The sequence below is a fragment of the Scyliorhinus canicula genome, chromosome 1 (genome assembly GCF_902713615.1).
Source record: "Scyliorhinus canicula chromosome 1, sScyCan1.1, whole genome shotgun sequence".
NCBI classification, from domain to species: domain Eukaryota; kingdom Metazoa; phylum Chordata; class Chondrichthyes; order Carcharhiniformes; family Scyliorhinidae; genus Scyliorhinus; species Scyliorhinus canicula.
The window spans coordinates 109,672,562-109,698,958 of NC_052146.1; the positions used below are offsets into that span (position 1 = coordinate 109,672,562).

Consider the following 26,397-nt stretch of genomic DNA (forward strand, 5'->3'; position numbering starts at 1 on the left):
GGAATTGTTTGATGACACAAATTCTTAATGTTGATCATTCTAGCACCCAACCTCAGCGGTGCAATGTTGTTCATCAGGATTGGGGGTTAAAGAATTTTGAGAGAATGTTCACAGCCAAAGCTAGCCTCATTAATGAAGAGAATTAATATGAAATTATTATAATATATGTTTAGAAAAATTTTCATCTTCTGTGGATTTCTCGGATAAGCGAGAAACGTTACACTGAGGACGTTACACTGCAGACAGTACACCTATTTGTACCTCTGTAGAGAGAACAAGAAGTTTTATTTATATAGCACCTTTATTGTAGTAAAACACCTCAATATGATTCACAGGAACGTCATCAAATAGAATTTAGCATAGAGAAGGGCAAGGAGAGGGTTACCATGGTCACAGTCATATAGGGTACCATTTGTGCCTTTTGATAAGATACACTGGTACTGTGGCAGGTATGGAAACCTGATTGGAGGGATTCAAACATAGATTCTGGGAAAGATGGATATTGATTTGGGAGGCTACACCATGCTCAAGGACTTTGGAGAGGAAAGGGAGGTTGAATATGGAGCGGCTGTTGCAAAGGTGAAGAGGAAAAGCAATTCTTTTTAGGACAGAGTTGATTACAGGGAGATTTGGAGGAGAGGGGAACAGCATCTATGGAGACAAAACCATTAACAATATCAGCTAGCATGAGAGCGAGAAAGGGGAGTTGGGTGGTCAAGAGTCTAGCGGGAATCAGATTGAGGAAGTGAGATGGGTCTCATGGACAAGATGAGCTCGGAGAACACATGAGGGATGATAGGAGAGAAACTAGAGAAAGATGTGAGTTCAGGGCAAGGGCAGTAGGGAGTCTTGGTGAATGGAGACCAAAGGTTGGAATATCGTGAGTTTGAAAGTGCAGTTTTTAAATATAATGAGAGAGAGAGTTTTTCTTTTTGCAAAGAGGGCTCTGGGAATTGGTTGGACACAATCTATATCAAAGCTGACCTGTAAGATTATGTTTGATTTTTGTTAAATCCAGTGCTACTTATATGGCAGTTTGTGTTTTCCCCCCCCCCCCTCCTTTCCATAGGATGAAAATACTTGCCATAGTGACCATCAGCAAGACCCTATCTCATTGGCTGTCGAAATGGCAGCTGTCAATCATTCGGTCCTAGCTTTGGCCGGCCAGGGTGGAAGTGAGATCAAGACAGAAGCAATTGACGATGATTGAACGTAAGGCTGAAGGCAATCAGGATTATATAATGTTATAGACTATAGCCACCTTCTTCCCTATTATATGTACTGTTCCGCAACAGACTATTTAGATGTATATTTATCATTTGTTTGTTCGCTGTGCGTTAAATTGAAAGAGAAGTTCTCATATCATTTTTATAGCTGCCAATGTGATCATCTCATATTAACATATCAGTGAATAGAAGCTGTCAGGTGTGACTTGTGCTAAGGTTTGCTGACAGCTGACTGTGAACTCGACAACCATGTTTTTAATGTATTACTGCACATTACCCAATACAGTTGAAATTATTAGCTGAAGGCAAAACAAAAGCGTTTTCTATTTTCTACATAGCTAGTTTTTTATTAGGGAGGTACAAACAACAAGTCAGACCAAACTGGCCCAAAATCAGAAATTGTATGAGCCCAGCACTCTCACTCTGCAGTTTAAAGCTTCCAGCTTCTGGAAACTACAGAACTGGTGGTTTCGTACACAACCTTATCAGATATTACGTTGGGCAATTCAGATTGGGGCTTTGTTCGTTTGCTCCTACATTTTAGCATGTGTATCAATCAGGGATAGGGTAGACATTGTACAGTCAAATCCTGTTGTGGTAATTCCCTGATGAAATCATTTCCCTCTGATCAAATTTTATTTTTAAAATGTCTTTTTTGACTTAATTGTAGAAGATTTGGTTGTATGTCAGCCTCTGAGCATTCTCTGGATGAGCTGCCGAGCCCCTCTTCATGTCTGTTTGTGTATGCGCAATCAAATGGTGATATTTACAATAACTAAAACATATTAGAAATCAGGTTAAGGAGGAACAAAGTGTTTGGATCTGACATGCCTCAATAAGTGACACTTTACTGTCATCGGGTGCATTCTGTCAATTTCCATTTCCCCAGACACAAGATTATGTTTAATTTAGATAGAAAAAACCTTTAATATTGCAATGTTCTGATCTACTTAACAGTCTTGTGTCTGTAATCGAGGTCAGTAATCATGCACTATAATTTTTATATAGGGGAGGTTTTGTAATGTGTAAAGAGTGTCACAAAACCTAATTCAGTATTAAATTTGATATCGGAGAAGTTAGCTTGTTAGCTGTTTACTTTGGGAGAGAGAGAGGACCAGCTCAAGGACTAAACATACAGAGTGCTCACAAATTAGATCCACCCACAGCTGGAGAAATGTTTCCAGTGCCACGTAGTCTCATTATATCTGGTGCTATTGCATCTTGTACCAACTGTCTATAAAACAGTGTTGTTACTTCAAAAATTAATACTTCTGCTATTTGGAAATTGGTGGGTAACGAAACAGAAGCTGTATTTACCAGAGAAACCAAAGAAGCCCCAACAGGATAGTTGAACAGTTGAATTTGCTACTGAAGCTTACCTTATTGCAATAGCTGAGAGATGCCACCCTATAGTTAGAGATATCCTTAGTTGTACTGTACCCAGGAGGACACTGGTTTAAGGAGGTTAACCTAAGTGTAGATGGAATGGATGAGTGGATGAATACTGGCAGAATTCATGATTGTCAGATTCAAACTTTGTGCTCATTTGTAATCTGGGTGCCTGCAGAACAAGGGACTCGTAATTTTGTAAGTGGCTTTTCAATGTTGTAAAACCTCCCCGGCCAGGAGTTACCTTGTGCTGCAGTGTCTCCACATCTCCCAAAGTTAAAATTCAAGAAAATTTGACGTGTCTTTTTGCAAATGTTTATTTACCCAAGTTTGAGACACTGGTTCATGTCGCCATGAGGGAACAGAGTTGTTCCCCTTGATGCTAATATTGTTGATGAAAGCTTCAAAGGAATGAATCCAAGTCCTAGTAGTAATGGGTTTTTTTTAATATCATAGCTATGGAATTAATTCTAGACTTTAGTTAATCCAGATTCATATGCATTCCTGCTTCCCGTGAAGTAGTTCAGTTATTAACAATACTGCTTGAGTATGGCAAAGTAGCAGAGAATCTAGAAACAAGCTGGTCTAGTCCCAGTCTATAATGATGTGGTTTCTAAGCTAACAATGTCCAAATTATGTCCTTGGATGCTGCTGCTAGGAATGACATAAATGTTGCATATATTAATTTGCTGGACTGTCACATAGCGATGACACATAGAAAAGAGCGTAATTCAGTGCTAAAACTTACTATGTGTTACTTTGATTATTACCATAATCAGTATTCTATACATTCTGATCTTTGTTCGTGCAGTAATGATCTGAGCCTTCATCTAATTTCATCCATGTAAATGTAAAGTGTTACAGCCATTATCAGTTTCATACTCTAACGGAAGATGGACTGAGACAACAGTCTTTAGTTTTCTAAAGGATATTCTGGTTTTCTCATTGTTCAGGATGTTGCCCTTCATGATAAAATGGATGCCTCAGTGTTGAAAGATTCACAAAACTTCAAATTATACTTTGCCACTATTACTGTAGAAACCATAAACTCCTCACATGGCATTCTTATGTATGCTATTTTAAAGGATGTATTAACTCATTTATTTATTTCAAATGGATTTAGATCCTTATTAAAACAGTGGAGAAAAAGACATCATGCAAACACTAATATTTATATTGTATAATTTCAGTGGTACTGAATTTCAAAATCAGTTTATCCACCGGGAATAAAAACCCTTCGAATTGTTTTAATGAATTTCTAAAGGAAAATCATACATATCGTCCCATGACATGTAACTGAGGATAGGTGACTTATAACTTATGACTTCGTTGTTCAGAAGATATGATGTCACCAATACTTATTTGAAGGAACACAGTATTTTGCAGTTTAATGTATAGGATTTTCTATATACTAAAGGGTGTGCAGGTTAGGTGGATTGCCGACGCTAAATTGCCCTTAGTGTCCAAAAGGTTACTGGGCGTCATGGTTACGGGGATAGGGTGGAGATGTATGCTTAAGTAAAGTGCTCTTTCCAAGGGTCGGTGCAGACTTGATGGGCCGAATGGCCTCCTTCAGTACTGTAAATTCTATAATTCTATGAATAGCCTGGTGATAGTAATGCCCATGATGAAAGTATGATAGAGTTGTTTCAGAGTCATTTATACCCTGAAGGTTAACCTATAAGTATGAGAGATTATTGAATCAAGGCACTTTTCTTCCCATAAATGTTGGTTTTGGGATGTGCAAAAGGTTGAGATCAGAATTGAATCTGGTTGCTTATGAATTCTCGTTTCAACTGTTACAACCATGTGAAGGTAGATGAAATATCTCCCCTATTCTCCCACTCCAGTTTTGATCATAACAGGTTTGTTTTGTGAATTTAGAAAGATTGTGTTTTGTGAATTGTGTAAGAGTCCCACTATTTACTCTTTCAGATTGTAAAGAATAGTAAGACAGGTTTTATTAGGTTAAACAAAGAACCTTTAGGTTAAATAAACAACAAGTAAGTTTAGTGAAACTATCTTCCAAACTTACAAAACTACGTAAATCACCACTACCATTCATACATCACACACATTTGTCTGAGCCCACCCGCGCACACACACAAGTAGATGGCGAGTAAGAGGATAGGCTTTAGGATTTTCATTGTTCATGAAAAATAAAACCGAGGAGTATACGGTTAGCTGTTTCTTGGCTGGTTTCGACACAATGAATCTATGTTGTGATCGTTTTGTTCAGTTGGCTTCCTGGGTGCAGTTGTATGGGGCAGATTTCTACATTTTATTCCAAAAGGTCTCGGTTTGCAATAGATTTCCCTCTCAGGATGGTTACTTTGCAAAACTGTGCACAATATTATTATTACATCTGAGAGAAAGAAGCAGAGAGGCACATACTGTTGAAACCTGTGTTCATTACAGCACTGTCTTTTGTTCTCTCCATCCTGTTTGGAAAGCTGTCCTTAAAAACATCTTGCTGGTAGTATATTTCAGAGAAATCCTATTAGTTCATGTCTGTTACTGTTATTGTTTTAGAGCAGGTAATTGCATTTTGATGTCTTATCTCAGAAACATTTGAAAAGTCTGAAGTTGGTGTGCAGCCAATAGAGTGATGGGGTTTTTCATACTCCCCAGGGGCTTGAGTGCCTGTTTTGTTTACATCCCATTTGGTGGAATGTGAGGTTGCGTGGATTGCCACAGTCGGGACAGTTTTCCATTATCGGTAGAGTGTCCCAGTATTTTTTTTAATTTTTTTTTTTGAAAACCCATCCAGAGAAAAAAAAATTACAAATTGTGCCTGTTAAAAAGCACATCTTCTTAACAGTTGTTTCACAGGTTAGAATTGTAGCTCCTATACTCCGTCACTTTGTAAACCATAGGATCGTTGTGCTGTTTTATAGAATAAGAACATTCGTATATGCACAAGACCAACTTGGTGAATGCAGCCAGCAGTGTAATAGCATGACCACAGAATGAGACCAACCAACAGACCTGCTACAGATCGCTACCAAATAATGATTCATACATCAAATAGAAACGGGATTGTGAGAAAATCCGAGAGAGCAATGACTTTTAATTTTCAGTGAATAAAACTTTTGATTAATTTGTAGTTCTTTTGCTGCTTCTGGTTTAAAAATAAACAAATTGAGACAAATTATAAAATTAACTGAATTAACAAAATACATTTAAACAAACCAGTAAATTCAAACTTGTCTTGATAGTTTTAAGGGGTTGACTGTCTACCTCTATCTTTTCAACAACAAAAAAAAACACTTTGATATGAGCAGATTTATCAACTGCTTTAATGTGTGTTTGCTATAATTCCACATGATTTCATCACCGGAGAGAAAATAACAATACCTGTCTCACTCTTGAATTACAGTTTCTAGAATTACAGTCCCTATGAGAATTGTGCTTCAAGAGTGAACCAAATGAGTAGTCATAGAAAAGCCTGTGACTCAGAATGTAGTAAATCAACAGCTAAAATATGGTCTACACAGCAAGGTTGCCTGCAAACGAAATAGACCAGAAGACTAAGGTATTCTGCAATACAAAATACCAACCGTGTGCTTTTGAAATGTTGGAAAATATTGAAGTTCTGAAATAGAAAGCTGTAAAAGTATATGGGCCGAAGGATGAGGAATAAACCATTGAGTAATTGTCACTGAACTATGAATAAGTAGAATTCCTGTATTAAAATGACCACAGAATGCATCAGTGTGCACTAAAATGTAGCAGATTTGCATGTTACCCAGATTACACAGTATTTGTTCATTTTAGCCTTTAGTCTTAGTACTCTTCTGGAGAATAATCTGTTTGAATGCACAAATTCAGTACTCACATTCTTCTACCTGCTTAAAACTTTATTAAGCACCAATTGAAGGCAAATGTGCTTCTTTTGCCTTCCACTCACGCCTGCTTTAAAGATGCATTATTCCAGCAAGAGGGTATCAGGAGAGATCCAGCAAGGAAGTATAGAAAGGAAAGACTTAACTGCTCCAATCCACACTGCAACACGGGGATGTCAGTTAGTTAGTTTCACTTTGCATGACAAATTGTTGGAAGTGGAGGTTTACTAATGGAAAAGAGCCTCCTGGGTCCAAGGCCAAAATAGGAAGACCACTAGGACAATGTGGCAGGAGTTAATCGGTATGTTGTTTCACAACAACACAAGCAAAATAATCCATTTTGACATTTATGGGGCTACATCAAATTCAGCACCAGGATATAATAGTAGACAGACAGATGCAGGGTGTTTAGAAAGATATGGCATTCCAAGATTACATTGCTGTACCCAATCCGCCAGGCAGTAAGCTTTGCATTGTCCCATGGTACTCGAAAATGAAAAAGGGATGCTACTCAAAGAACGTGCAAATGGTGTGAAAGCACTGCCAAATAAATTTATATATCAATAATGGTTTCTAACGTCTGCTCACAACATATGGGAATCATGAATTCCCCATTAACTCCATGGTGAGTTTAGTTTAAATAGTTGGCTCTGCAAAGATTCAGGCTATCTATTTGCAACAAAACTCATGACATTGGTAGACAACTCTTCAGCAAAGAATCCAAAGTAAATCATGCATGAGCATCAAGAGTTTCATCGTAGAGAGTTGATATATTGAAGAACTAGATCTGATCTAAATTCCAGCCCTGGTCTATACTTGCACTGCTGCACAAGATGCCCACTCGAAAGTTATCATGATGGGGATAGTGTTACAGTAATTCAGAATGGTTTCTAACTGAAAGGATCTTCTACCTGCGAGAAAAATGTGCCAGTACCTGGTGACTAATATTGAGGGCTTGCGTATTAGCTATGCTCACAGAATGGTGCAGTCAGTGAAGAAAATTGTTTGAAGAAGTTGTCCTAATTTTGTTTTGCTATCCCAAAGGCAATTCACTAGTTGTGTACGCCAGCAGCATGCTCTATTGTGGTGTCTACTGTTAGCTTACAAAGCCTTATGAGGTTCACAATGACAAATGTTTAAAAGCTCATGTTAATGAGTAGTGGTGCATCCAAATTGGCATGTTCTTTTCTCAAAAAATAAGAAATTGCAATTACGTGGCACCTTTCACGACCTCCAGGCGTCACAGTGTTTTACAGTCAATGGAATATTTATCAAAGTGTGGTCACCTGTAATGTAGGAGTGCACTCTATCCATAGTTTAAATGTGTGAGGATGAATAGGGAACACTTGCAAATTCTGTAATACTGCTCAGAAGAAAGTATCTTGTTTTAATGTACAATTTTAAAAAATGATGGGGACAGTGCGCTGCATGCTGCACAGAAGATACACCGAATAAAAGTATTAATTCCTCTTTGTCAAAAAAGGGGGAATTATTGCCATTTAATGCCTCGGCTGTGCCGTAACAAGAATTTCACCAGGTGTATTTTTATTTGGAGCAGCATACTGAGCTGCAAAGAACCATTTGTCTGGCTCTAATTTCTGATTACGGAACAAATTTAACTAATTATTGTTGTGGATTGAGAGAATTCTCTCCCACCTCTCCCCATCCTCCCACAACAAATAAAGAATGTGACTTTTGGGGGGGTCTTGAGCCCCTTGTTATTGAGCAAAAGAAATCACAGGCAATTGCCCTGTGATTTTCCAGTGAGCCCCTCATTGTGGCAAGGTTCCAATGGTTACATGGCATTTTAGAATGCTCCATCTATATTTTCAAAACCTTTACAAAGCATTTACTTTGGAACTAAAAGAAAATATATAACAAAGATAGATGATGGTCCAAACAAAGGAAATAGATGGCTTTCTGACACCGAAGCTTATTGTTAGAGGTAAAGATACCTTGCTAAACAGACAAAAGTAAAACTCTAAGTTGATGTGTGGGATGGTTTAGTGTACTTGGCCCTATTTTTCAAAAATATATCACTTATATTAAAGAATGAGTAATTTGGACATAGTGACAAACATGTGAGATTTGCACTGGTTTCTGAAATCATGTAGGTTCTTAATATCCAGTAATTGAATTAAATTATGGTACAAATTTAACTAATTATTGATGGTGGACTGACCAACAGAAACATCTTTAAAACAAAAAACAATTACAAATTCTATCTCGCGCATACTTGTGAATAAGATCAGGTTTAATTGTGATACCGCAATAGTTAATTGCCTTCCCAGTATCTGTCAGCAGAAAGAATGATGATCTGTGTGAGATACCAAAGGGCTGCTGGTGTCTTTTGAACTGTACACCATTAAAGTTGGTGTCTTCAAGAAAGGAGGCAGTGTTAATGCGAAAAAGTCACAACGAGTAGAGCGGAGGCAGACTGCTAAAGGTAAATGATATCTAGGATGCAATCAATATACTGAGCAGATCAGAAATGAAAAACTGTCAGCAGCTAACACATCAGACATAAAAACTGCAGGGTGACTAAGGAAAGTATTTACATAATATAGCTTCTTTTAGCCCTAAGACACCCAAAAGTGCTTTGCAGTCAATTACTTACTTTTGAAATATAATCACAATTGTCTTGTAAGCAACACATAGCATGTAATTTGCACAAAGATTGGTTCCCCCAAGCAGCAATGAGATACATGAGCAGTACAAATTTACACCTGTATTTAGTGGTGTTGCTTGAGGAAGGAATGTTGACCAGGATACCTTGTACCCCATTTTAAATAGTATCTTGGGATCTTTCATTTGAGGTGGCAGCCAACACCTCGTATTAACGGGAGCACCCTTGTCAATGTGTTCAAATTCTGGAGTGGAACTTGAACCTTAACTAACTTTCTGACTCTGGGCAAGAGAGTTCCCACTGAGCCAATCAGATAATTAATCTTAATTGCACTGATATAGGTAAGTATTTCTTAAGTAGTATGTCATAGTTATCCATATATCACAGCAGCCAACTTCTAGCACTGATGCAATCAAGTCTTTAACAGTTGACAATTACATATGGTAACAAGGATTCTTTCTAAAATGTGAAGGAGTGCATTAAAACAAGAGCACCCTCTGGTGCACGGTTTCTATTTTGCAGACAGAATGATATAAAATATATTTTTACCATGCCATTATACTGTGCTTATGTTCCAATGGATTCTTATACCATGGTAATGTGACAGTTGTATCCATGAGGAAGTGCTGTCTGCATTGACAAGTATAAGGCTATTATATAATTGCCTATATAATACTATACAATGGGACACAGTAATTTGTTTAACATCCATTTAGGCGTACAGCACAGGCAACAAATTGGACCATTGAGTTTTTCATGACTGTTTTCTGGAGCAATCCAAATTTAATTCTCATGTTCATTCAGAGCCCCATTTCTTCTTTCATCCAGACATGCACCCATTTCTACCCTGCCATTACCTCCTCCGACCCCTTCTCCCTCTAAATTGTCAAACATTCAGTACTGGATTCGCATAAATTTGCTCCAAGTAAATACTGGGAAGGCCAAAATGATTGCCATTAATTCTTATGACAAATTCCATTTTCTAGCTAGCGGAAAAGTCCCTTTCCTTGGATACTGTCTGAGACCGAGCCAGACTGTTCGCAACCTTGGTGCATATTTTGACTCAAGATAAGCTTCCAACCACATATCTGCGCCATCACAAAAACAGTCTCTTTCCACCTTCGTAACGTCACTCAACTGTCCCTCCCTCAAATTACCGACTGCTGAAACTCTCATTCATAGCTTCTATACTTCAATATTCTAATGCATTTTGGCTACTCTGCCATGTTCCATCCTTTGCAAACTTGAAGTCATCCAAAACTCTGCCCATGTCTCAACTCGCACCAGGTTTTGTTCACTCATTCTCCCTGTGCTTAATGACCTACTTCGGTTTCCGCTTAAGCAATGCCTTGATTTTCAAATTCTCACCCTTGTTTTCAGATCCCCCCCTGGCCTCGCCTCTCCCTATTTCAGTATCTTCTCCAGCTCTACAACCCTCATAGACAACTGCTCCTCCAATTCTGGCCTCTTGAACATCCCTGATCTTGAACCTGTCACCATCAGTGAAAGCTCTTGCTGCTCTGGAATTAGCTTCCTCAACCTCTCCATCTCTTTCCTCACTGAAGGGTTAGGTGGATTGGCCATGCTAAAATTGTCCGTAGTGTCCTAATAAAAGTAAGGTTAAGGGGGGGGTTGTTGGGTTACGGGTATAGGGTGGATACGTGGGTTTGAGTAGGGTGATCATGGCTCGGCACAACATTGAGGGCCGAAGGGCCTGTTCTGTGCTGTACTGTTCTATGTTCTATGTTCTATGAAGATGCTCCTTAATACCTATGTCTTTGAACAAGCATTTCGCAATATCTTCTTATGTGGCTCTGCATAAAATGTTGTTTGGCAATGTTCCTGTGAGACACCTTGGGACATTTTATTAGACTAAAGGTGCTATATAAATAAAAATAATTGTTTTTGTAGTTATCTACCTTTTCCTTAAAATATGCAGTAATCTTGCCTCCATCATTTGCTGGAGCAATGCACCCCATGCTCAAAATAACATTTTATGCCAAGAAATTTCTAATCTTCTGCTCACTCTCAGTGAATATTATAACTGATGAGTCCCAAGAAACCAGTTTTGTTGTTGAGGTAGTAAATGTGAGGCCAATATCTGATTATGTTACGATACCCCATAGAGGCCAATAACATTTTAAAAGAAATCAATCTTCTAGTTAATGACCGAAACAACAAGATTTCAGGTTTTTGATTTTTACTGTAACACAACTAATTAATCACTTTTTACAGGCAACTTATACTTTTTTTAATAAATATTTTTATTCTCCATTTTCACATTTTCAGAATTTACACCCCTCCAACAAACAGTAAATGGTAACAAATACAATGTCAATCCCCTTATTAACAACAACAATCCCATCCTCCCACCAACCCCCAAACAACGACCCACCTGACAATATAAGCATAAAATACAACAAACCCCCCCCCCCCCCCCCCCCCAAGGTGGAAAAAAAGAAAAAGGAATCAGGAATCGCCTATGGTCACCACTGACATATACAATCCACCCCCAATCTCCCCCCATATTCAATGCCATCCAATCCCTGAAAGAGTAACGTGAATGATACCCATGAAAACTGCTATTTGCTTCCACACACTCTTTTTCCTTCTGCCCCAAAAGCTTGTAACCAGTAAGTCTATTTACTGTAAGCACAACTGCTCTTGCCCTTTTTTTCCAGGTGTGGAAAATTTGCACCTTGTTCAGCCAGTCGATGCCAGGCTTGTTGTCAGGCATACATCTGTAGTCAAATCAAGCCCTTCATTTTAACCTAAATTTAAAGATGTAGTCCAAAACATAATCTTATAAACTTCATAATTGTAACAGCTGACAGGTAGGTAAATTGGCCGGGGGGGGGGGGGGGGGAGTGATATTTCCAAACTTACGCTGAACATCCTCAACCATATCACGGGTGAAACCTACAATCCGGGTTCTGGGACCACAATTTCCATAATAAAAGGATGCAACCATCCAAACCTCTGCACGCTAGACCAGCGGTAGTCTCATCCAAAATGGCAACAACTATATAATCAGTTTTACAGGAACCCTAAGATTACTAATCCCATGTTGGGGCCTTTACTGCTCTGTTATAACCAAGTGTAGCCAGGACAATCAGCACTATGATTCCCAAACGTAAGAGACCGTCTTTCCTTATTAACTCTATGAAAATCCTTCAAATTTTAAGAGTATCTATTAAATCCCATCTCAAACTTCCGTGTTCTGGTAGAAATAGTCGTAGTTTAAGTCTCTAATCACACTCCGTGCGTGATCCTGGTGAATTTCATAGTGTGTGGCTTTAATGTCATCTATATTACAGACTGCACAAGACTACATATAATTGTCTAACAATGACTTAACCATTTATAGGGTGAGCCTTTTATAGGTTCTCTAGTGCAGAATTAATTATTGGATTTTGAACAGCATTCTGGTCCTCCAGCCACCGGTTTTTCGGCAGCGCATCATTTGCCAATGGCGGGATTCTCTCTTCCCAATAAAGCCACCCCATGCTGCCGGGAAAGCCACAGGGGGAGTTATGCTGCCAGCGGAAAAAGAGAATCCCAACAGCCAGAGAATTCCGGCCCTTATATTGCAAACTACATACATCAGTGAAGCGCCAGTTAAGTTTGTAAAAATTTAGAGTACCCAATCGTTTTTTTTCCAATTAAGGGGCACTTTAGCGTGGCCAATCCACCTAGCCTGCACATCTTTGGGTTGTGGGGGTGAAACCCACGCAAACACTGGGAGAATGTGCAAACTGCACATGGACAGTGACCCAGAGCTGGGATCAAAACTGGGAACTCGGCGCTGTGAGGCAACAGGGCTAACCCACTGAGCCACCATGCTGCCCAAGCTTGTAAAACTTTAAACCTGAGCATCATGGGCAGCATGATGGTGCTGTGGTTAGCACTGCTGCCTCACGGCACCGAGATCCCAGGTTTGATCCCGGCCCTGGGTCACTGTCCGTGTGGAGTTTGCACATTCTCCCCATGTTTGCATGGGTTTCATCCCCACAACCCAAAGTTGTGCAGGGTAGGTGGATTGGCCACGCTAAATTGCCCCTTGGAAATAATTAATTGGGTACTCTAAATTTATTTTTAAAACCCTGAGAATCACACTATTTCAATGTACAAATTCTATTTAAATATACAATTGGCATTTACTGATTTAAATTCAACAGATGTGGAGCTGTAAAGTTCCATTGCACATCTATAATATCCCACACATTATAACTGACAAGCAGTGAATTGAAAATAGTGAAATGAAGACTTAATTATTGTGTTATTGAAACTGAAACCGATTGGTTTATGTAAAGTTCATTGATTTAAAATGAGGTGGGATGGTAAAATTAGTCTCAACGGCCTGGGCCAAAGAGGACATGATAATAAAGTCAACACTCATTCTTCTTATTGCTGTCCAGTAACATATTTTAAAATGTGCATTTGTGGATATCATGAATAGGCAGCACGGTAGCACAGTGGTTAGCACTGTGGCTTCACAGCACCAGGGTCCCAGGTTTGATTCCCGGCTGGGTCACTGTCGGCGTGGAGTCTGCACGTTCTCCCCTTGATACGTGGGTTTCCTCCGGGTGCTCCGGTTTCCTCCCACAAGTCCCAAAGACATGCTGTTAGGTAATTTGGACATTCTGAATTCTTCCTCTGTGCACCTGAACAGGCGCAGGACTGTGGCGACTAGGGACTTTTCACGGTAACTTCATTGCAATGTAAGCCTACCTATGACAATAAAGATTATTATTATAAGTAGGAGAAAACTGCATGAAAAATATCAACAGCTCTAATTGTCTGTATTACAGTCAGAAAAGCAAGCTTAAAAAGCACAATCTTAGTTAAGTGAAAATAATAATAATAAATGTCATTACTGCTGCACAGACATTTTGTCAAAGCTTTTCATCTTGCACTCAGCAGGACAAGAGCAAGGATACCATGAATTTAAAACAATGGCAGTTACCTGTCAGTCACTATCAACTGCCGCATTCTCCATGGCAACACCTCTACCAATCAGAATCTGCTTGGCAACCAATTAGCACCCTCTTTTCAAATAGTATAAAGCTATTATTCCTCTGACATTGGTGTACTTATGATTGTCCTGATCAGTGCAAGATGAAAAGCTTTGACAAAATTGTTTTTTTCATCAGTAATCAAGTTCCATTCTACTAAACAACCAAGAGTAAAATTTCGTGAAAATTGGCTCTCGAGATCAATTCCAAACAAATTCCAAAGTTGCCTCTTTTTTTTTAGAAAAAAAGGACTGTCTAGATCAATTTTACAGCCACTGTACTGCCTTTCAAATATCACAACTAGAGTCCTACAACTAACCTGAACAGAAGTATCCTTTATTCAAAGTTCCGAAATTCAGAAAGCTCTGAAATCTGCACTTTGTTTTGAGTACTAAAATCACGTTTCTAGTAAAAGTCATGTTTCTAGATCCGCTAGCTATGCGATGTTTCACACCGACACCTATACTGGTATTCAAAATTTGAAAAATTCTGGAATCTGAGGCACTCGGCCCCTAGCATTATGAATAACGGATGCTCAACGTGTACTAAAATTATGCACTTTATTTTACTGAGTAAATATACTCAAGCATTTATACTGCATGATATTGAAGGATGCTGTTGGTTGATAGTGTCAAATTATTTTTTGAAATAAATTTTATTCATTCTATTTATTGTTTTAAAATAAAACACTTTGAAGTTGCGTTCCTCCTCAGAGACACGTCCCAACTATCTAGGATGATAGGACAAATTAAAATTTGGATATTTCTACACCCTCATTGTCCCATGAACCATTGACAAGGAGTTTGCTTGCAGCAGGAGGAGGGTTGTGTACATTCCCCCCCCCCCCCCCCCCCCAGTTTCTTCTGACACAAGTAGCTGCTGACAAGAGTTTAGATCAGCCTCAGGCTTATTGAATAGGATACAAAATTGAAGTTCAATTCATAAAGAAGTGTTACTTTTGAACATTATGTCTAAACCAACCTTCACCTTGGCCTCCCGTACAATACCATTACTACCTGTGAAAATAATTAGCAAAAAGTCTTAACAGCTGTTGCAGAAACAAACTTTGTGAGCATTTTTACTTGTCATCTCTGAAGGATAACCGATCCAAATCGGAGGAAGGATTCCTACTTGCTGTTTAGAAGAAATCAGAGATATGCTAAGAAGGATCTGCATTTGTAGTGCAGTTGTAAACTTTCCAATGATGTTTATGATTCTGTTTCAAAAGGCGAACAAAGAAAGTCCTGTTCTGAGGTGGCGCAGTGGTTGGCACTGCTGCCTCAGGGCACCGAGGACCCAGGTTCGATCCTGACCCCAGGTCACTGCAGTAAATATGTCAGCCAGGCTCACTAAATTATGGGAATAGCCATGCATAAGCTTTTAGACAACAGAAAAACCTGTGATAAGGGAAGGAGCCAATGTGGGAAACTCATCCAGGTCACTGTCCATGTGGAGTTTGGTACATTCTCCCCGTGTCTGCGCGGGCTCACCCCCACAACCCAAAGATGTGCAGGTGGATTGCCCACGCTAAATTGCTCCTTAATTGGGAAAAAAATTGTGTACTCTAAATTTATATTTAAAAAAAAAAGAAAATCCTGTTCCATACACTCACTGCTGTGAAGAATTATTTCCGCATAACTGTTACATCAGGCTGATGTAGACAAGACAACCATCTTCAAAAATAAATTCTAAATTTGTAAATTGCAGATAAGGATATAGGTTTGACCAGCATATTACTTTGTGAACTGAAGTTTGTACCTTTGCATTTGAAAGCTTGTGTTTCTGTTCAATGAGGCTCCATTGTCCTATATTATGTTTTTTTTAATTTTTAGACTACCTAATTCTTTTTTTTCCAATTAAGGGGCAATTTAGCCTGGCCAATGCACCTACCCTGCACATCTTTGGGTTGTGGGGGTGAGACCCACGCAGAGAGGGGGAGAATGTGCAAACTCTACACGGACAGTGGTCCTATATTATTCATGATTCCTTTCTTTAGAGTACATAAGACTCAACATCTGAAAAATGTGCATGAGCTTCTTTTAGTCCAGTATTCTGTATCCATAATGATTGTTAGATTGTTTATTGGCACAGAATCAAAATGCTGCAGAAACTGGAAACAGCAGAAAATATTGAAAAATTCAGCAGGTCTAAAAGCATCTGTGGAGAGAGAAACAGTCAAAAGGTTTAGGTTGATGACAACAGAATTATAGCATATTGGCATGGTTGTTTTCATTCTTCAGTTCAGTTAATATTTAGCTAATCACTTCTTGCATTTCGTTTAGCCTTTCAAATGCAATTAAATGATTGTAGCTGTGTGTAGCGACATGGTACCAGGCATTCATTTGAAACATTTGATCTAATCTTCATTTGATAAATCAGTCCCCCGGTTTATGTTGAGTAAGCACAAGTAAGATTACAAGATTCGACATGTGGTCAGATTTTCAGAAACTGTCAGGATAAATTTATGATCAGGCTGCTGGCCTGTTCAAGTTCTGTTAAGTGTGGGGAAAGATCCTGTATTCAAGGTATTCAAAAAAGCTTTAGTAATGGGATGAGTACATGTTAATTTACAATTGTAGTTTCATTTATGACTGAAGCAAGCAGCAGTTTAAACCCTTAACGTGTCTCAGAGGTTTGCAAGCAACATATAATTGGGGGCAATCAGAGTGGACGGAATGTAATCCAGCCAGCCACTGCAGTAAATATGGCAGCCAGGCTCACTTAATTATGGGAAAAGCCACGCACAAGCTTTTAGACAACAGGAAAACCTGTGATAAGGGAAGGAGCCAATGTGGGAAACTCATCCACTCATGGTGGGATGTCATTTAGCTTCATTAGTGAGTCAATTAACACCAATTGCCGCAGAGCCCACAGGAAATTAGTGGTGGCTCGGGGATTAAATGGCTTTCCTGTGCCTCCCGATAAACCCAACACCCCTTCCAGCGTGTCCCTTACTGTCAGACGCTCTGTGCCTGATCGAGGGCCAGCACCAGGAAGGGGGTTGCTGAAAGTCACTTCCCTGCCTTTGCCTCCGATCTTCTTCCTGCAACCACCCCTCCCTCCCTCCAAATCACCTGAGCCTTAAGTATCAGGGCAGCACGGCCACACAAGTGGATAGCACTGTGGCTTCACAGCACCAGGGTCGATTCCCCGCTGGGTCACTGTCTGTGCGGAGTCTGCATGTTCTCCTGGTGCTCCGGATTCCTCCCACAGTCCAAAGACGTACAGGTTAGGTGGATTGGCCATGATAAATTGCCCTTAGTGACCAAAAAGGTTAGGAGGGGTTATTGGGTTACGGGGATAGGGTGGAAGTGAGTGCGTAAGTGGGCCGAATAGCCTCCTTCTGCACTGTATGTTCTGTGTTCTAATCTTAACAACAATCCCTGGTGAAGCCCCAGAGAACTATGAGCAGCAGCCATTGCTCCTGGCAGCACTGCCAACAATGAAGAACTTGGGCAGCACGGTGGCACAGTGGTTAGCATTGCTGCCTACGGCGCTGAGGACCCGGGTTCGAATCCCGACCCTGGGTCACTGTCCGTGTGGAGTTTGCACATTCTCCCCGTGTCTGCATGAGTTTCGCCCCCACAACCCAAAGATGTGCAGATTAGGTGAATTGGCCATGCTAAATTGCCCCTTAATTGGAAAAAATAATTGGGTACTCTAAATTTAAAAAAAAACAATGAAGAACTTCTGGCCTCCGATTAGCCAGTAGCTCTTGGCAGATGGAATTTCTGCAGACAGAGTCTAAATCAGGGAAGACCTGACACTGGCCGTTTAAGTGCCTGCTAGGCACTTAATTCAGTCCAGCCATCCCCACGGAAATTATACAAGTTTTCCATCAGTTCTCCCTGCTGGGAGTATCAGGAATATTAAATCCATTCATAGGCCTTTTTTTTTTTGCTAATTGGTTCTGTTCCAGATCTTATAAAACATGATGTGATTTAGCCAGCACGGTGGCATGGTGCCTCACTGCACCGAGATACCACGTTCGATCCCGGCACTGCGTCACTATCCGTTGGAGTTTGTACATTTTCCCCCACAACCCAAAGATGTGCAGGGTAGGTGGAGTGACCATGCTAAATTGCCCCTTAATTGGAAAAAAATGAGTTGGTACTTTAAATGTATTGGGAAAAAAACAATGTGATTTACTAAAACCCTGGGCTGGATTATCTGACCCTCCACGCCAAAATCGCGTTCCCGGAGAATCGCTCGGAGTCTCTCGTGCGCGATCTACGCAGCGCGGGTAGGGGACCATTGACAGAGCCCCCCCCCCCCCCCCCCCCCCCCCGGCACGCAACTGACCGAGTTCCCGACGGCGTGGTTCTAACCACGTATCAGCCGTCGGGAACTTCGGGTGGCGGCTGCAGACTCAGTGTAATTAGGGTTAGGAGTGCAAGGGTCTTATATAAAATAAAAATGGACATTCTAAACTAAGTTCTCAGTGGGCTTGGGTCTGTAATGAATACTGTCTCCTTAAGCCATGAAGATAGCAACAGTTAGACTGGTTCGGACAGAGGCACATTATTGCAGGAAGGTAATGGTGGGTTAGGTACTTTGCACCTTGTCTGTGCTATACCAATCCTCCCAATAGTTATTTCAGAGTGACATTGGAGAAAGTCTTGGACCAGGTTCGCTGCCCAATTCTGTCATACTCATTGGCTGTAAAGCACTTTGGGATATTTGGAAAGACACCATAGGAATGAAAATCATTTTTTCTTTATTTCGTGAAGGAACCCACAAAGATTACAAAGTAGAATCTGCATTTCTTAGAAGTTAGGTTTTAATGTTCTGAGCCAGGAACGTCAATTTTTAAAAACATACATATACTAGTTAAAATCAATGTTTGTACTATTAATATCTTGATTTGTAGTATCTCTGTATGACTCTTTATAGTTGACATTTGTTAAAGACCTTAGCATACTGATGTTCATAATTTGAAAAAATCTTCAACCAATTTTTCAAGTAGTGTCTACAACTAACAAAATATTACTAAATGTCTTGAATAATTAACCTAAAATTAATATGCTCACAGATCTATTATTATCAATATTAAGCAAAATACTCAATTTGCTGGATTAGAAATTATGGACATCACAATGTGTTGTTTCCCTAAAATAATTTAATATAACTAATTGTAATAGCAATAGACTAAAAGTTTATTATAATTCTATGCATCTCAAAGTCAAACTTTCATGTAGATAATTATTTTTTGGAGCACTGCTTATGATGATGTCAAAAACTTTTATCAGGGGTAACAGATGCTAGCCATCTAGCTTTTCAAATAACTTAAATAACATCATGATTTTATGGCATGCCTAATTGTATGACTTCATGTGGTTTCATTTATTTTAGGTGAGGTTTGTACAAATAATCACCATGTCCATTTGTATGCCCCATCTAATTGTGATGGATGACAGTGTAAGAGATTACAATAGCACCTACGTGGAAATTTGGCGAATTGTTAGACCAACATGGAGAATTGACATTCACAAAAAAGTGAGCAATCTGACCTGGACTGGTGAACCTTGAACTTAAAAAAAATTGCACTATTGGTCAATAGAAAAGGTACAGTATTATACTATTCATTCTGCCTGATTAAAGGGTACCCCGCTGTACTGTGGGCAGTGTATTGCACTTAACTTTCTATCCTATTTAATTGTCTGGTTATTTAAAAGACAAACTTGGGCTTCCCCCAGCTAGTAATTTCTGTGAAAGACTGTTGAGTTATGTGTATAACAAAGACAGGTTTTAAGTCTATAGTTTTGCAAGATATATATGTATATACATAAAATATTAATGCTACACACATCATCTTTCCAACCCCTATTCTGAGATCCAAAGGGTAACACTTCATCATTCACCAACTAACAGAGTCTGGCCAGTGTAAATGTCATACTTCTAAAATCATCAATGATAGTCCAATTACATCCGATTATTGTAAATATTTTTTAAAGCACTTTTTGAAATAAATTACTTTTTGTACTCTAGTATGTTTTAGTGTATAAAAGTAGCAGATCAGTTGCATACTTAAGAAAATTATATACGGTGCATAATTACACTGCCCACAGCACAGCAGTAACAGCAGTGCCCATTTAGACCTCTTCATTGACTGGATTAGACCAGCTTCCAGCATCAGCTTTCAAAGTAAAAGAAACATGGTTTCTCAAAAAGGTGTGTAAAGGGGAGCATCCAAATTTCTTTCTGTACAATTTACAAGCATTTTATGTAATTTTGCTGTGTTTTTTTTAGTAACTATTGAAATACTGTACACTGTAAAATCATTACTGTTATTAAAATTACTCTTTTTATGCACTGTATGTAAGTAACTTTTCACATGTACTTTTATTTAGTACCAAGGAAATACAGGACATCTTGTATCAGTTTAACCAAACTCAGATTGTAAAAAAAGTCTAATTATAGATTGAATAGGGTCTGTTAAACTATTGTAGCAACACATGCTTGAAAACAGTTTTCAGTTATGCTTGTACTAAAATTCAGCAAGGCAACTATGAATGTGTATTCACTAATTTGTTGACAAAATTACTGCCATAATAGTTAATGCTCGGGTTATTTTCCACTTGAAGGCACTGGTTTAGTGTCTATATCCAGAGGTTAACTGTGTCTACATATATACAAAAATATGCAAGAGAAAATTGATCTACTGAATTATCAACTATTGATGCGTCTATATTGTGGAATTTATAATAGCCATCATCGGTTTACCAATACCGTTAAAAATTATACTTTCCCTCTATGTGGTCTTTCACCTCCTTTAATTGAAGAACTGTAGGTGAAACAGCCACAGCTTAGTGACTGATGCCTATGCCACTCTGTGCTCAAGCCAACAGGTGCACTTTTTGTAAAGGCAAGGACCTTTTGGGAGTTTGGGGTGGGGGTATGGCTGAGTGAAGAAGGATGGCCTGTATCAGTTTTTCTTCGTAAACACAACTGCAAGACAGTGCACCCAGTGATTGAGACAAGAACTGATGGGAGTTCACCAGAAGCTTGGCTAATGGATTTGAGCATCAAGCCAGGCATTGGAGTAGAAACAGAAAATGTTGGAAATACACATCAGATCTAGGACCTTAATGCTCAAAACCACAGAACTGTAATCCAAGCAGTTTAAGACACTACATTACAGGGACAGAGTCATAAACTGTTCATCATGCAATGCATGATAGCACATTAGTGGGATACAAATGCCCTTCCATTTATTCTGTCCCAAGAAAGTGACTGGAAATAAAGAGGAAAAGAGCATTGTAAGAATTTGGTTTATTTGTGTTCTGTGCTTGTATATCCTGTCCTTTGTTCAGTGTCCATACATATGCTTCCACATGTATATAATTTGTAGTTAATGGTCTGGATTAGTGCCTTTTGACAGTAGACTGTTATAGAACCCAATTTATAGTTTTTGTATATTTTCATTAATTGAATTTTTGGTTAGTTCAAATTTTATTTTACCCCAATAAAGCAATAAACATACTCAACTGGGCTTGATGTGTTTTTTTTAAAGAACAAACTCATTTCATTTATCAATTATCTAAAAATTGCTGTTCTTGACGTTATAAAACTCTCTCAAAACCCTTTGATCACAAATTGTAATGTGATTTTTCTGTTAAAGGATACTTTAGGATAGATTTGGGAGCACATTCTCGTGTTAATATGCCACATAATTCGCAAACTGCAGAATTGAGGTAACTTTTTCTAAAAATCAAAACAGAAATATCCTCATAATGTTTAAATCTGATGGGATATCGCAGCCATCTTACTGGGGTCTTAGGTGGGAAATATTCTAAGAGTTTGAATGCAGGAGACTGGTTCTTCAATACAGGCACAACGAGCTGAATGGCCTCTTTCTGCTTTCCATGTGTACCTACAATAATCTCTCTAGTCCAAAAGTATCTTTTAAATGTCTGAACCCTAACCATTGATTCGTCTATAATTTTAATTAAAATAAAAATACCTGGATATTTAGCTTTTACACACAAATTTTTATAGAAATGTTTTTAAGTTGTGTGCACTTATTCATATTTTTTCAATTAAGGGGCAATTCGGTGAGGCCAATTGACCTACCCTGCACATCATTTTGGGTTGTGGGGGTGAGACCCACGCAGACATGAGGAGAATGTGCAAACTCTACATGGACAGTGACCCAGAGCCGGGATCGAACTGGGTCCTCGACACCGTGAGGCAGCAGTACTAACTACTGCGCTGCCCATGTGCTTATTGGTGAAGAAAAAGGCCAACATTTTTTTTAATGATTTTATTTTGCATGTTGAAAGGTATTTACACAAATCTTTATCAGTTGGAAATCTTTATAGATAATATTAAATATAAAAAAAGGATTGAAATCTCCTGGAGCTGTTTTACAACCACTGGAATCACACATACTCTCCGCAGTCTGAGATGATCACTTTCTGTTTTGGCTTTCCATCCTTAGAACCTTGTGCCTAGAATACAAAAATTGGGCAATAAAAAAGTTAAGTTAAAATAATCAGAGAAAACTCAACTTATCGTTGCCGATTTATTTTTTAAAAATCCATTGGGTTTGATCATTTTTATAAACAGAGGCTGAAGCATTAAAGACATTTACTGTTATGGTCAGGTTTGAGTTATCCTGCATTGTAAAATGCCAATATTGCCAAAAGCTTTGCCTATATCATTCAGATCTGCAGTACAAAAACACTTTAATGGATTAAGTTTCTTTGCCTGAATATTGAACAAATTGTACATTTAAATGCTTTGCCTTCAGGGAAAGCTTATGAGTTCTCTAAAACAAAGAATGTTAACTGACTTCAGTTTCCCACTCGCTATAAAGCAATCAACCAACAAATAAATCACAATTCTCTTTAGAAGAACAAAACAATCATTCCTAAACAATGTTAGAAATTCAGCAGTCTATGACGATCACAAAATAGCCCATTTCACTTGCTCCAGTAATTTTCACATGCACAGATATTCCCTCATTCAGAAGCTGTGAACTTAGGTTTTGAACTTGAGCAGAAGCTTTCACTCTTCAGCTGGGTCCTGATCACATCCTCTCCTATGCATTTGAAAAAGCATAACCTGTCCTTCTCTCCACACCCACTCCCCCGACACAGGCTGGATGGTTCTAGTCTCTGCACAAAACAGTCTACTCTGGCTCCCTGACCCAAGAACCTTTGGTAGCCCAGTGCTGCTTCTCCCTAAATTCATCCCGTACCAGCCTCCCCGAACAGGTGCCAGAATGTGGCGACTAGGAGCTTTTCACAGTAACTTCATTTGAAGCCTACTTCCGACAACAAGCGATTTTCATTTTTCATTTCATTTCATCATTGGCAATATTCATATAGTCGTCCTGAGGCAACATATAAATGATTTATTAAAGGATTTCAGAGAATGCTCAATATTTTCAATTACAAATAAATGCTGGCCTGGTCTGCCATTCACCAGGATCATCTCAATGTCACATTCTTGTGCTCTCCCCATACCCTTGACATTTTTAGAGTCTAGAAATCTATCTATTTCCTACATGTTGTTTGATTTATTGTCACATGTACAGAAGTACAGGGAAAAGTATTTTTCTGCAGCCGAGGAACATACACAGTGCATACTCAGTGTATTCAGTGATCTGGCCTCCTTCTGTGGTGGAGAATTCCACAGGTTCACCACCCTCTTGAGTGAAGACGTTTCTCCTCATCTCAGCCCTAAATGGCCTACCTCGTATCCTGAGACTGTAAACCCCGCCCCAGGGGAAACAACATCCTTGCATCCAGTCTGTCCAGCCTGTCAGAGTTTTATACGTTTCAATGAGATCCCTTCTCATTCTTCAAAATTAAATTGAATACCAGCCTAGTCAACCCAATCCCTCCTCATATGATAATCGTGCCATCCCAGGAATCAGTCTGGTGAATCCTCGCTGCACTCCCTCTATGGCAAGTATAAATTCATTATTGGATGAGGAGACTAAAACTGCACACACTACTCCAGGTGTGGTCTCACCAAGGCCCTGTATCAAATATATTAATACAAAGTAATTTAAATGGAAAAAATGAAGGAGTTTGAATGCTCACAGGCATTAAAGATCACGGAAAATGAACCATAGTCCACCTGGATTTGCTGCCTAGATCATCAAGTATTTTTTTATTGGGAGGAGGTTGGCGTTAACATTCTTCACCATTTGGGATTGTGGAGTAAGTAATTTGGAGATGGAAAGAAAGAAAAACTAGACAAAATAACATGCTCTCAAATTTTATACTCACTTCAATCTGTCTGACAACATCCATTCCCTCCACCACTTCCCCAAATACCACGTGCTTTCCATCCAACCAGTCTGTTTTATCAAGGGTAATGAAAAACTGAGAGCCATTTGTGTTTGTTCCAGAGTTTGCCATCGACAGCAAACCTAAACAATAAACAGATCATAAACACTATGTGCAATGTTAAACAGTCTACAATTTAGCATAATCTCCCCATCTTCCAAAACATGGTCCTTATTTCAATTAGCTCCTTAGATTGCAAAGTTACAATCCCGGTCCCTGGGTCACTGTCCGTGTGGAGTTCGCACATTCTCCCCCTTGTCTGGTGGGTCGCACCCCTACAACCCAAAGATGTGCAGGGTAGGTGAATTGGCCACACTAAACAGCATCTTAATTGGAAAAATAAAGAATGGGGTATTATAATTTTATTAAAAATAAGAAAAAAGCTTGCAAAGTTAGAGTAGGAATTATTACACTCCAGGTGCAGGAAAATATCCTTCAGAGAATGGAATGAAACCATTACCTAGCAAACTGCAATAAAACTGACTGCATAGAGAAGATATAAATAACTAAAAGCAGCAAAATATTGGATTTTTCCATCCGTTCCAGGTGATAAATGCATCACCTCCTGAAGTATTGGTCATATCGCCTCTGGAGTTCATGGGCGGGATTCTCCGATCCACCGCTGGGTTGGAGAATCACCGTAGGGGCGGCATGAATCCCTTCCCCACCGGGTGCCGGAGATTTGGCGGGGGCAGGAATCGCGGCGGCCGCTAGCAGCGCCACCCCCGGCGATTCTCCGGCCCGCAAGTGGCCGCCGGTTTTCAGCCAGTCCCGCTGGCATAAATTAGAGTAGGTCCTTACCGGCGGGATCTGGCTGCGCGGGCAGCCTCGGGGGGGGGATCTGGACCCGGAAGGTGCCCTCACGGTGGCCTGGCCCGCGATCGGGGCCCACCGATCTGCAAGTGGGCCTCTGCTGTGGGGGCACTCTATTCCTCCGCACCGGCGGCTGTAGTGGTCCGCCATGACTGGTGCGAAGACGAATCCATCTGCGCATGCGCTGGGATGACGCCAGCACACAATGGCGCTCCCGCGCATGCGCCAACTCGAGCTAGCCGGCAGAGGCCCTTCGGCGCCGGTTGGCGTGGCGCCAAGCCCTTTCCCCGCCAACCAGCAGGGCGCAAACCACTGCGGCGCCGACCTAGCCACGAAGGTGCAGAGGATTCCGCACCTTTGGGGGGGGCCCGACGCCGGAGTGGTTCACACCACTCCTCGTCGTCGGGACCCCCCCACCCCACCGGGTGGGGGAGAATCCTGCCCCATAGGTTCAATTCTTGGGCAATGTGGAGTTCGTTGATCTTATCATGGAACAGTGATGGGGACACTACCAGTGGTTCCAGTGTCCTCTGTGCTCAAGAAAAGGAGAAACCTGGTTCCTGCTCCTGATTGTACTTGGGAAGGCACTGGGAAAGGGGAGTTTCAGCTTGAACTGTGAGGCCCACCACAATCAAATAGTCTGCCAATGTTCAGCATCTAGAATGACACAAAACAAAAAAACTTCTAGCATTTGTGATATCCTGTTGCAGCTTAAGGAACATGAAGAGGGAAAAATTGAGGGAAATAGCAATTTGACAAACTGAGAAACTGCGATAATAGAATGCTCATTAGGCACTTATCTACTTTCTAAGGCAGTTTCTGATCAGAATTTTCAAGGATCCATTGTTATAATATATGTTTACAAAAACCTGTAAACATTGTCAACATCCATCTATAAATAAAATATATTAACATGTTCATAACTTTTCCATACACAGACAGGTACCTTGTTTACCATTTGCAGGTGAACCAACCAATAGAGTGATACAGAACTTAAGTAACTGGGCCAAAAGCTAACATTCCCTCTGGTTCCTTTTGTGCAGCCTTTGAAGTGAATGGATGGTAACTTAAAGCAGCCAATGAGCTCCTCCTGCGCTGGAGTTTCCAGATTGTCACCCAGCAGAGAGAACATGGAAGCTGGTTAAGATCAGCACTCACTACATATTTCAATGTTTCTCACCA

The 26,397-nt window shown here is 39.9% G+C and overlaps 2 protein-coding genes across 2 annotated transcripts in view; one reads left to right on the plus strand and one right to left on the minus strand.

Annotated features, from left to right (window-relative positions):
• Positions 1-21,588, plus strand: part of LOC119977150 (homeobox-containing protein 1-like) — a 121,353-nt gene extending 99,765 nt beyond the window's left edge. The window contains 1 exon segment of the mRNA XM_038818184.1: positions 19,454-21,588. Within this exon segment, the coding sequence (XP_038674112.1) occupies positions 19,454-19,630 (177 nt within the window). The 3' untranslated portion in view covers positions 19,631-21,588.
• A 761-nt stretch (positions 21,589-22,349) lies between these two features.
• Positions 22,350-26,397, minus strand: part of ppie (peptidylprolyl isomerase E (cyclophilin E)) — a 29,062-nt gene continuing 25,014 nt past the window's right edge. The window contains exons 9-10 of the mRNA XM_038797422.1: positions 24,343-24,485; positions 22,350-22,551 (exon numbers count right to left, since the gene is read on the minus strand). Of these exons, the coding sequence (XP_038653350.1) occupies positions 22,483-22,551; positions 24,343-24,485 (212 nt within the window). The 3' untranslated portion in view covers positions 22,350-22,482. The remainder of the gene's footprint in view (positions 22,552-24,342; positions 24,486-26,397) is intronic.